At 44.8% G+C, this 11,737-nt stretch overlaps 2 protein-coding genes across 2 annotated transcripts in view; both read left to right on the top strand.

Moving 5' to 3' along the window:
- CADPS2 (calcium dependent secretion activator 2) overlaps positions 1–11,737 on the top strand; it is a gene marked incomplete at its 5' end in the record, with an annotated part of 600,328 nt that overhangs the window by 203,316 nt on the left and 385,275 nt on the right. The window lies entirely within an intron of this gene.
- Positions 7,688–9,957, top strand: LOC109315641 (RING finger protein 148-like). Its single transcript, XM_019543445.1, has one exon. The coding sequence runs from the start codon at positions 8,644–8,646 to the stop codon at positions 9,703–9,705; it is 1,062 nt and encodes a 353-aa protein (XP_019398990.1). The 5' UTR covers positions 7,688–8,643; the 3' UTR covers positions 9,706–9,957.

Below are 11,737 nucleotides of genomic sequence, written 5' to 3'. Positions count from 1 at the left end.
GCCTGTGCCTCATTGTACCTTGCGGTCTGCTACTTCTCTCTCCTTCTAACTGCCCCACCTGCTTCCCTCTGCTGCCCTCCCCCTGTGTCCCCTTACCCTCAGTCATGGATCTGCTTCTGACTGCACTCTAGCCCAGGGTATAGAGCTCCTTGGTGGCTCTGGGCCCCATTTGGACAGTCGGCAGCAATGATGGGGCCTGCTTCAGTCCCAGCCCAGGTTAGAGTAGGACCAGAGCTGGAGCTGCTGCTGTCACCACCACCATTGGCACTGTCAGGGACCAGAGTTACCATGTGCTTTGAGCAAGAGTGAAGTTTGGAGCCCCATGACTGAGCATAAGTGGCAGCAGGTGGTGGGTTGGGCCCGGAGCTGGAGCCAGAGCCACAGCATCCATCTGCCCCATGCCTCGTACTCAGGACCAAAATGGGGAACATTTTTCCCCCCGTGTTGAACGAGGAAAGAAACCTTATTTTGATTCAAGTAAATATGGTAATTTGAGATTGTCCTACTGCTTGCGGTGCTCCGGTATTGTATATGCAGATATTATTTACAACTTTAGTGCCCACCCAGAATAGAGCAAGATGACAGACCATGTAAATGGAACAGATAACATGCATCAACTTGTTTGAAAGAGATTTCATTATGTTAGTCCCTTACAGAAATTATTGGCTTTGATATATTGATCAACCTTTAATGAGACCTGAAGCTTAGTTATAAAAAATTATCTTTTCAACTGAAAGAGAAAAAAGAAGAATGGATTTATGATGCGTAATCCTTGCATTTCACAGCATTTTTTAAAATCAGTGTTAAGAACAATCAGTCTACCATAAAAAAAAAAAAATTGTCCTTGTGTATGCATCATAAAAACTTAAATTATTAGCCTATTTGCAGATCTGAAGGACATGGTTGCATAAATTTTGGTGGAGAATGAGTTAGAATTTCCATAATTTTGGACACAGTAGATATACAGAATTATTAAGTATTGCATGGTTTTGTGAAAAGAACTTGTGAAAAGTAAAGCCATCTTTGTCACTTCTTTCTTATTACCACTTCAGAGCTCTTTTTTTCCAAAGTAGAAATTCAACCCTGAGGTTCCATGAAGTGCGAGTACTTGTAAGTTTTAGCATAATTAGGGACCTACCAAATTCACCATCTTGCAACTTTTGTGGAACCTGTGAATTCAGTTGGTTTCTGTGACAGAGTGCACACCCCATGAAAGGAGGCAAAACTGGGAGGTGGGGTTGGGGGAGAAAGGAGGTGCAAAAACAGAAGATGGCAGGAAGCCCCGGCATCCTGGAGCTTGGTGGGGGAGGGAGCAAATCGGAGGCTGAGTCCCTGATATAGTTTCAGTCCTGTAGCCAGTCAGGGGCCAGCCAGTGAAGCCAGAAAGGTTTTGGCGCCAGCTTTTAAAGTGACCACAGGAATGTTCCTGCAGCGTGCCTGCTCACTCCTGCTTAACAGAGAGCAGAAGTGAGCACCAAGAAGTCTTCCAAGACCAGAAAATTAATTTTAGTGGTCACCATGGAAGACATATCCTTCAGGGATCTTGCACACAAACCAAGGCAGACTTCTGTACCTCCTGCAATGCGACTCTGGATGTGTCCAGGAAAACCAGCATCGATTGTCATTTGGAGTTTGAGGTACACATGGAGAGGATGGCTGTTGCGGAGGCTGAAGGTCAGAGCAAGAAGCAAGTGACCATGTCCTCCCTGTTTAAAAGAACCACAGAAAGCAGCTTGGCAAGGTGAGGGGCTTTAATGGCAGCGAACATCCTGCTGAAGAAACTTGATCACCCCAAGTTAAGGGACTACTTGAAACAAAACATGGTAAATTCTGGCAGTTTTCTGTGTGCCAACAAACTCCACCAGGACCATCTCCCTGCAGCGATTGTGTCACAATTACAGTTTATGAAGGCTATGATGGGAAAGTATTATTCCTTTCCCATTGTGGCTGATGAATCCACTGGCCCTCAGTACAACTGCATGCTGCATACTTTATTTGAACGGGGGACCTGGCCAACCAGAACCTGCCTGTTTCAAAATGAGCTGATCCACCTCAAGCTTGTCAGTTTTTTGGGGTTTTTTTTTCTACTGTCTGAAGCAATTGTGAAGGTAATTATCAGCTATGGTGTAGATCAGGGGCAGGCAAATTCCGGCCTGCAGGCCAGATCCAGCCCAGGGTGGACCCCATTGCTCAGCAGCCCCTGCCCAGTCATTGAGGCTGGTTTCCATTGACATCCCAGGGCTGGTGGGGCCATGACACATGGCTGGGCAGGGAGCTGCTCCAGGGCTGGGGCTGGGATTTTGTAGCAGCGAAAGTGTGATTTGAAGCGAGGGCAGAACCACGATCCACTGCCTGCACGGCCCTGACCTGGGCAGACCACACTGTCGCCACCAAAATCCCGGCTCCAGCCCTGGGGCAGCTCCCCGCCAGCTGCACCTTCTATTAGTGCTGTTTGGGCGGGTCTCTATGGAAACGCCGGCCCCACTCTGTCACAGCCCAACCCTTCCTGGGGTCTCCATTGTAAATTAGCTGTAAGGACATGGGCAGTGGCTGCTGGGAAATGGGGTCTAGCCACCTGCCGTATCCACCATTTTGCCCATTCCTGGGGTAGACTTTAACAGGATCTCAGCATTCCTGTCTGACAATGCCATGTGCATGTGGGAAGCTTTCTCCAAAGTACTCCAAGGAATGCTGACTAATGCTGTTCATGTCACCTGAAATGCACCTTCTGTCCTTAGTAAGTGACATGTGATGCATGCCGTTCCCCAAAGATTGCCTGGTGTTTTCTTTCTAGAAAGCCTTCGACCAGTATCCAGGTTCATAAGGTCCGGTACAGGGAGTCCATCGCCAGTCAAAGTGGGGACTTCCATGCCACTGTGCTGCTACCACAAGAGCCTGTGCTCACATGCTGGAATTCCTGGTTCAGTGTTGTCCATACCAAATATACCACACCAAGGATATGCAGCACTATCAGCAGTTTGAGAGAAGGAGCTGGAAATCACACCCAGCACACAGAGCATGCTCAAGCTTCATGATTTTCTAAGGCGAGGTGACATTCCAGATGAAGTGATGTTTGTGGCTGACAGTGCTACCTGGTTCATGGAGGTCCTTATGTGGTTTGAGCCATCAGGCTGTGATCCACCATGCACACAACCAACTGATGGATTTTATAAGCTGGGTCAAAGACAGGGCATCACAAGAATTGTCAAGCTGTGCTCATGAAAACCAGCACAGCAGGGACCTGTTTCAGGCAATAGCTGTGAAGCTGCACCACTCCTACAGGTATGACCTGTAACTGCTACTGTGGTTCAGAAGGCCATCTGCCCCCTTCCTTAGTGCCGGTTACATTTTGGACCCTAACCATGTGTCCTTGCTGAGTTGTGACCCTCAGCTACTGAAAGCAATCTAGGGATGGGGGGAAAGAGCATGACAATAAATGTGCTGCATATGTGAAGTTTGTCAGAGAGTGCCAGATGCCTGTGTTTGTGCTCATGTTCTGGGACTCTCTGGGACTGGTTTCCACATCTTTACACCCTGGCAAGACACTGCCTCACCATTCAAATGAATTTGGTGGACACTGAGCATGCCATCTCAGTGTATGGAAAAACATTCACCATACAGAGACGGAGAATGTCTTCAGCCACTGTGGCTGGGTGCAGCGTGCTCGCATTTAATACATAGCATGAACTGCTTGTCTTAAGGTTAGCAGTGAATTTCAGTAAACTCCTTTTTATAATGTTGTTTAATAGGGTGTATACAGCTGGTAGTATTACAATTCATGTTGTGTATAGTATTGCTTTATTGTCATAAGATATTTCATTTTTAGAGCTTAATTAGGTGCCTAGACTGCTTACAAATAATGTGTCTAAATTAATGGCTTCTATGGCTTAATTTGCTGATTTAAGCCCATGGAAACCATTGAAAAAGCCATGGTTAAGCCCATGGAAGTCATTAACCACAGTTTAGACTGCTTAATAATGCATCACTGGCTTCTGCTGGTTTAAATTGAGATTAAGCCTGTGAAAGCCATTAATTGATATGTTAATACATGTGGGATTCTGCAGGGAGGGGCGGGGCTTCCAGGGCCCCTCAGCCAGTCAGAGGCATGGGGGGTGTCCTGCTGGGCTCGAACTGCAGAAATGGCGCCAGATCCCACATTTGGACTGTGAAATTGGAGACAGATTTATTTTAAGCGGCTAAAGCTCAGCAGCTAGATCAAGACGTAAGTCTCTTGTTTAACCAGAGTTCAGTGCAAGGGGGAGTTTGCAAGGCAGTTTGCTTTGAAATTCTGTCTCATGATCCTTCATTGTAAGCTTGCTGAGCAGAAAGAAGTTTTCAGGGAAACAGGAACCCTTCAGGATCAAGGAACAGGAAACAGGCCAGCTACAGAAGAGTTTGCTAGGGAAGGTCTGCTTGGAAAGAGGCAGGAAGTGAGAAGCAGCAGATTAGAAGACCCAGAAAGAAAGCTGGAAAGTGGAGAGCCACTACCACTTCTATTTCTGCTTCTGCTTGCACGTGTAAGTTGTCTGTCAGGCATACGGAAACTTGTCCATTCCTCTGATTACTACCCTAGGCCCTGGTTGGTGCTGTGCAGACTGCAGCTTGCAGGTTTCTTCCAGTGTCAGCTGGGTTAAGGAGTGCCTGCAGTGTGAGTGGTGCCTTCTGATGGTGTCTCTCACGGAGAAGGCAAGAGAGCTATAGGAGGAGGAAGCAAGGCTCTGAAGCATCCTCTGCCATGAGGACTTCATCAGTTCCATGCTGGAGGAAACCTCTAGGACTGTGGAGGAAGGACTGCCACAGGTGCTGCTAGAAAAGGAAGAGGGTATGGAGTCCCAGGAAAGTGGAGGATGTAACTTGTGACCTCTGGCAGCAAGAAGAAATTGTCATCCCCACCTGCCGCGTTTGTCTAGAGAACACATATGGAGCACTAGCAACAGAGAAGGAAGAGAGCGTTCTGTTGGTGGAAGAGGCCAGACCAGGAATCCCCAAAGTGGGGAGAATCAAGACCACTGCCACTAGCACAACAAAAGGCAGCAGGTCTTGAATTTATTTTAAACAGAAGTAAGTTTATTGAGTCCATATATCTCTTTCTAATAAAATGTTAATCTCATCTAATACCCATAGATACACACACACATTCATACATCACCGGATTATGCTGTCCTCAATCGATGGCCAATTGAATGGGGGTTCAGCTGCTTGATATTAGGAGAGGGGTTGCCAGCATGTTTTTCCAAAATGCAGTCTGGTTCTGGTTCTTTTCTTGACGTAAAAGGGGACCACTGTGAAGTCCTTTCTACAGCTTTTTATAGCTTTTTTCACAATAGTGGCAAATCACCAATTGTGCAACTCTCCTTCAGTTGCTGGGCAGGTTCCTTTGTTCTCCAATCACCATACATCTTACAGCGATACCTAAGCCTTTCAAAAGGTTCTTGTGTAAGCAGTGTAGAAATGCAGATGTTACCATCCTGTTAGTAGTTGGCAGAAGTGTTCACAGAATCTTATGTCCTCGTAGCTTGTCTTTAGCAGCTCAAACCCATTTTTGTTTTTCACAGTCCAGCTCCATTGTTCTACAGTACCCTTCCATTGCCTTGTATTACCCTTGGGATTCACATTTCCACCCGCACAACCATTCAAACAACTCTTAATAATGTTATAGAGCTCAGTAAGCCCATTTGGAAAGCATTCTGCTATTATACTCCTAACCCAAAGTAAATAGAAAAAGCAAAACATGTATATCTCTCTCTACACCATGAAGAGGAGGTGATGGTATTTGAAGACTTCTGCAGGGGACGAAGGGACGCATTTGCTAGTCTGACCTATTGTCCCAGGAGGTCTCCTGTTTGCCTGGAGCCTGGGACCCAAGATATAGAAGGATTACTGAGACTTGTCCAATCCTCTGATTACTACTCCATGCTGCTTATCCGTGTGGGCACCAGTTATATTGCCAGCAGTAACCATGAGATCGAGCGTGACTACAGGGTGCAAGAGCGAAGGGGACAGTAGCATAGGGGGTGTTTTCCTCGATTCTTCCAGTCAAGGGGAAGGGCCTGGACAGGGGCAGATGCATCCTAGAGATTAATGCATGGCTTCACAGGTGGTGTCACAGGTGGATTCAGCTTCTTTAACTGTAGGATGTTGTTCCAAGAAGGAGGATTGGTAGGAAGAGATGGGATCCACCTGATGGAGAGGGAAGAGCATCTTCATAGACAGGCTCGCTAATCTAGTGACGAAGGCTTTAGACTAGGTTCACTGGGGGGTAGAGCTCAAAGCCCTGAGGTAAGTGGGGATGCAGGAATCCTGGAGGAATCACATGGAGGAAGGGACAACAGGGGAGGCCTCCTCGTTCTTACTGAGAGGGCAATTGGCTAATTACCTCAGGTGTCTGTACACAAACACATGGAGCCTGGGAAAGAAGCAGGAAGAATCGGGTGTCCTTGCACAGCCAAATCACTGACACGACTAGAACAACAGAGACTTGGTGACATAGCTTGCATGCCTGGAGCACTGTCATGAATGGGTACAAACTATTCAAGAAGGACAGGCAGGGGAGAAGAGGAGGAGGAATTGCACTGTCTGTGAAAGAGCTGTATGATGATTTAGAGCTCCAGTAACTGGAGATAGTTTCTCCAGTTGTTGTTGAACATCTCTGGGTTAAGGTTAGAGGGGAGAGCAACAAGGGTGATGATGTGGTAGGTGTCTGCTATAGACCACCAGACCAGGAGGATGAGGTTAGACAAGGCTTTCTTCAGACACTAGTGGAATTTTCCAGATTACCAGCCTTGGTTCTCCTGGCAGACTTAAGTCACCCTGACATCTGCTAGAAGGGCAATACCTCAGTGCACAGGCAATCAAGGACCTTTATGAAGAACGTTGGAGACAACTTCCTGACGCAAGTGTTGGAGACCAACTAGGGTTGTCCTATTCTTGATCTGCTGCTTACAAACAGAAAAATTGGTGGGGGATGTATAGTAATGGACAGCTGTTTGGGCAGTAGTGACTATGAGATGGTTGAATGAAGGATCCTGACAAAAGGAGAAGAGCAGAGTATGAACTCTGGACTTCAGAAAAGCAGACTTTGACTGCCTCAGGCAACTGAAGGTTAGGATTCTCTGGGAGGCCAATCTGAGAGGGAAAGGAGTACAGGAGAGCTGGCTGTATTTTAATGAAACCCTGCAGTACAGTTTGGGGAAGAGGTGAGTAATCCTCAGTAGTGAAAGAACAGGTTAGGGACTATTTAGAAAAACTGGATGTGTATAAGTCCATGGGACCAGATGTGATGCACCCAAGGGTGCTGAGGGAGTTGGATGATGTTATTGCAGAGCTTCTGGCTGTTATCTTTGAAAACTCATTGCAATAGAAGGTGGTCTTGGACAATGGAAAAGGACAAATATAGTGCCCATCTTTAAGAAAGGGAAGGAGGAGGATCCTCGGAGCTACAGACCCACTTTTACTCCATTCATAACCTTGGCAGAATTGAATTGATCCATCTGACAGCGATCTTGTACTTGGTTATCTTGCAACTTAATGTAGGGTTCCAGTATCTGGTCCTAGAAAAAAAAGTCTGAGAATATCAACAGTCTAAGTCTGTCACTCCTTTTGAAATAAGGAGTTCCCTTTTAAGGCCAAATTTGCTTAATGTATTTGTATCTGTAGTCTCCCTGGCTTCATGAGTGGTCCCTTACACCTCCAAGTGTTGTCTGAGATGTTTCTTGCAGGTTGTGTTAGAGGTCTGATTGTGACACCACTATGTTATGAAGAAGTTCTTAGCCATCTGTGGCACAACGGCTTGCATGTGTAATTTAAGTGTAGCCAAGTAAACAGATTCCAGTAGTGAAATAGGAATGGAGATGAATTATTTCTGGCCCGTACCTTGTAACCTCAGTATCATATTTTGTGCATAGAATGTGGTAATACTGAATTTTTTCCCACCAAACAGAGAGATTGATATAGGATGGTAACCAGAAGCTAGGCAATGACTGCTTTGTTGTGAGAGTTTGTTACTGAAGGTTTTTTTTAAAGGAAAAAAAAACTTTCAAGTTCCATACTGGTTCTTTCATGCTCCAAGACCAATAGACTAACCATGATATGCAAAAGCAACAATAATTTGATTGAGTAGTGTAATACTTTCACTGTTATAAAATGAATTTGTGGTAAAAACTCCAGTTAGCATAAAGTAACATTCTGTTTCACACTTAATATTTTGGGGCTTTTTTTTGAGGGTGAGGTTATAGATTAAATGCAGTTTAAATTGGTCCCTCTCCTGCAACAGGGGATTTAGATCTTTCCCAAAGTACACAGACTCTGAAAACAGACTTTTTCAGAGTAATACAGAGAAACCTTAGATTTCTTTTAAGTACAGTTATAGGTATGCAGATGAATGGGTTGCTGCTCATGATGTCACAATTCCACTATCTAACAATGACCATTTATTACTATTTTGAAAAGTCTGGCATTTTGAAGGTAACATTTTTCCCCATCTTACTCGTATGAAACTCCAGGAAGTTATGGAAGTGCAGGGGACAGAGGGAACTTGTCCTGTCTGTATAGACTTCTAATGTTTTATTCTCTATAGTTTCTCACAGTTACCAGAGTCTGGTCATTTTTTCATTGTTTTATTGGAATTGTTTGGCTGGGAGAGGAATGAAGTTGCTTAGGACCAATGCATGGAGAAGAGAAACCAAATCTTCTTCCCTGAGTCTGTGTCTTGGTGTCTTTTTGGTGCTTAGTCTGCCTGGTTCCCAAGCCACTGTCTTTTGGGTTGCCCACCTAAACATTTCATTTCAGGTAGGGAATGAGACAGTTTGGGAGCTATCAGACAATGGAGTATTTGGAAGAAATTCTCCACTAAAGAAGGTATCTGGAGTAGTGGTGCCACCAGACGGACCAAACCAAAATGCCTGCAGCCCCTTCACAAGCTTCAATAAGCCTGTGAATGTAGAGACCTGGATAGCCCTCATTATGAGGGGCCTTTGCAACTTCACAAACAAAATAAAAGTGGCAGCAGAGAAGGGGGTGGTTGGTGTGATCATCTACAACTATCCAGGGACAGGTAATGGAATGTTTCCTATGATTTCTCTGGGTGCAGAAGATATTGTTGCAGTTATGATTGTCAGCTTGAAAGGCCTGGACATCTTACGCCTGATTCAGAATGGCATCAGAGTAACAGTAGAAATAGAAGTAGGGAAACACTATGGCTCCTGGTTTAATCATTATTTGGGATCCCTTGTCATCTGTACACTGGTCACAGTTGCCTATTTTACCTTTTGCTGTGTTGGACGACTGAGAACAGCAAGAACTTGGATCCAGAGATGTCAACAATTGAGAGATGTCAAGAAAGCTATTGGTAGTCTTGAGCTTCGCATATTAAAAGAGAGTGATAAGGAAGCTGATTCAGATGGAGAGACTTGTGTTGTGTGTTTAGAAGCGTACAAGTCCAAAGATGTTGTGCGCATTTTGCAATGCAGCCATTTTTTCCATGAGAAGTGCATTGATCCCTGGCTTCTACAGCACAGGACATGCCCAGTCTGCAAATGTGATATTCTCCAAACTAAAGTGATGGAGGCGCCTGTTAAAAATGAAGCAGAGCCTTTTTCAGCTGTATTGCCAAATGAAGCTCCCAGCAACACCTCGCTTAATGAAGAGGATAATGATAATGAATATGTGCTAGTACGAGGTACAGAGAGACCATCTGTAGATGAATAACTTTAAAAGCTGACAGTCAAGCCCTTGTCTCAGCCATTCATGTCTGCTCTGATGTGAACTCCCAGAGTGTAAAATGTCAAAATGAAACTTGTATTCCTTAAATAAAGTCCTAAGTATGATGGCAGTCAAACATCTGAACTCTTTATTTTTGGAACAAATTGCCAAAGTTAAGTTTGAATGTCTTTGAAATATATAACAGATGAATATGAATGAGCTTGGCAAGTAGTAGATGATACTGAATGTGTTTTGTTCAACACTTTTTGTATAACTTTAATTAGAATATAGCATCATATAAATTTGTTAGGAAAACTTTGTCATGAAAAAGTATTAAGTTAGTAATTTACTGGATATGAAACTTTCAGACTTTGAGTTTAGTATAACACAACTATATTCCTTCTTGTGCAGCTATGTTTACAAAGTAGTACAGATTTGCATTTTAAAATATAGGTATTGCCATATTTTGGTCAGATTACATCTGTCTGTCCATGAAAATACATTATTATCTTCAGATCAGTTTTTTGCAATTGATTTTTTTGGTTTAAGGTACATTTCCTATACTTAATCTTCTTACCTGCTTGAGACAGGGGATTTGGGTAAAACCAGCAAATGAGAGTAGCACCTGGAGAATATTCTAGCTTCTGCTTGGAGCCAGCCAGCTTTTAAAGTATACCATTTTTTCTTTCACTGCTTATTCTTCAAGGACTCCATCCTAGAGGGGAGAAGTAACAGAGTGCAAAGAGGAAGAACATTCTTGAGACAGTCCCTGTGCAATCACAGAACTATGACATGACTGGAATGACAGAGACTTGGTGGGATAGCTCATGTGACTGGAGTACTGTTTGGATTGGGTACAAACTGTTCTGGAAGGACAGGCAGGGGAGAAGAGGAGGAGGAGTTGCACTGTCTGTAAAGAGCTGTATGAACACTCAGAGCTCCAGAAACTAGAGATAGGCCTGTTGAAAGTCTCCGGTTTAAGTTTAGAGGGGAAAACAACAAGGGTGATGATATGGGAGGTATCTGCTATAAATCACAAGACAGGGAGGATGAGGTAGGTGAGGCTTTCTTCAGACAAGTAGCAGAAATTTCCAGGTGACCAGCCCCAGTTCTCATGGAGGACTCCAGTCACCCGGACATCTGCTAGGAGAGCCTTACAGTGGTGCATAGACAATTTTAGGAAGTTTTTGGAGAGTGTTGGAGACAACTTCCTGGTGCAAGTGTTGAAGTGATCAACAAGATCTGTCGTCTTCTTGATCTGCTTCTCACAAACAGGGAAAAATTGGACGGGGGTGTAGTAGTGGATGGAAACTTGGGCAGCAGTGGCCATCAGATGGAGTGGAGGATCCTGACAAAAGGAGAGCAGCAGAGTATGGACCCTGGATTTCAGAAAGGCAGGGAACTGATGGGCAGGATCTCCTGGCAGGTCAGTCTGAGGGGGAGAGGAGTCCAGGAGAGCTGGCTGTACTTCAAAGGAGCCTTACTGAGACTGCAGTAACAAAGCATCCCAGTATGCGGGAAGACTAGCAAGTATGGCCGAAGACTAGCTTGGCTTACCAGGGAACTCTTCAGTAAACTAAATCGCAGAAAGGAAGCTTATAAAAAGTAGAAACTTGAACAACTAACTAGGGAAGAATAGAAGAGTATTACTCGGGCATGCAGGGATGAAGTTGGGAAGGCCATAGCGCAGTTGGAGTTGCAGCTAGCAAGAGATGTGAAGGGTAACAAGAAGGGTTTCTATAAGTATGTCAGTACCAAAAAGAAGTTCAGGGAAGGTATGGGCCCCTTACTGAATGGGGGCGACAGTCTTGTGACAGTGCAGAAAAACCTGAAGCAGTGAATGACTATTTTGCCTCAGTCATTACAGGCAAAGTCAGCTCCCATACTACTGCTCTCGGCAGCACAATTTGGGGAGGAGGTGAGCAGGTCTCTGTGGTGAAAGAACAGGTTAGGGACTACTTAGAAAAGCTGGATGTGTACAGGTCCATAGGGCCAGATGGGATGCACCTGAGGGTGGTGAGGGAGTTGACTGATGTGA

Source organism: Crocodylus porosus, unplaced genomic scaffold (assembly GCF_001723895.1).
Source record: "Crocodylus porosus isolate Cpor-Errol unplaced genomic scaffold, CroPor_comp1, whole genome shotgun sequence".
Classification (NCBI taxonomy): Eukaryota; Metazoa; Chordata; order Crocodylia; family Crocodylidae; genus Crocodylus; species Crocodylus porosus.
The sequence above is the reverse complement of the archived record's forward strand: the minus strand, read 5'-3'. Positions and strand labels throughout refer to the sequence as shown.

Bases quoted from the DNA above. Each gene is read 5' to 3' on its own strand.
- LOC109315641 (XM_019543445.1), top strand. From the start codon at position 8,644: ATGAAGTTGCTTAGGACCAATGCATGGAGAAGAGAAACCAAATCTTCT.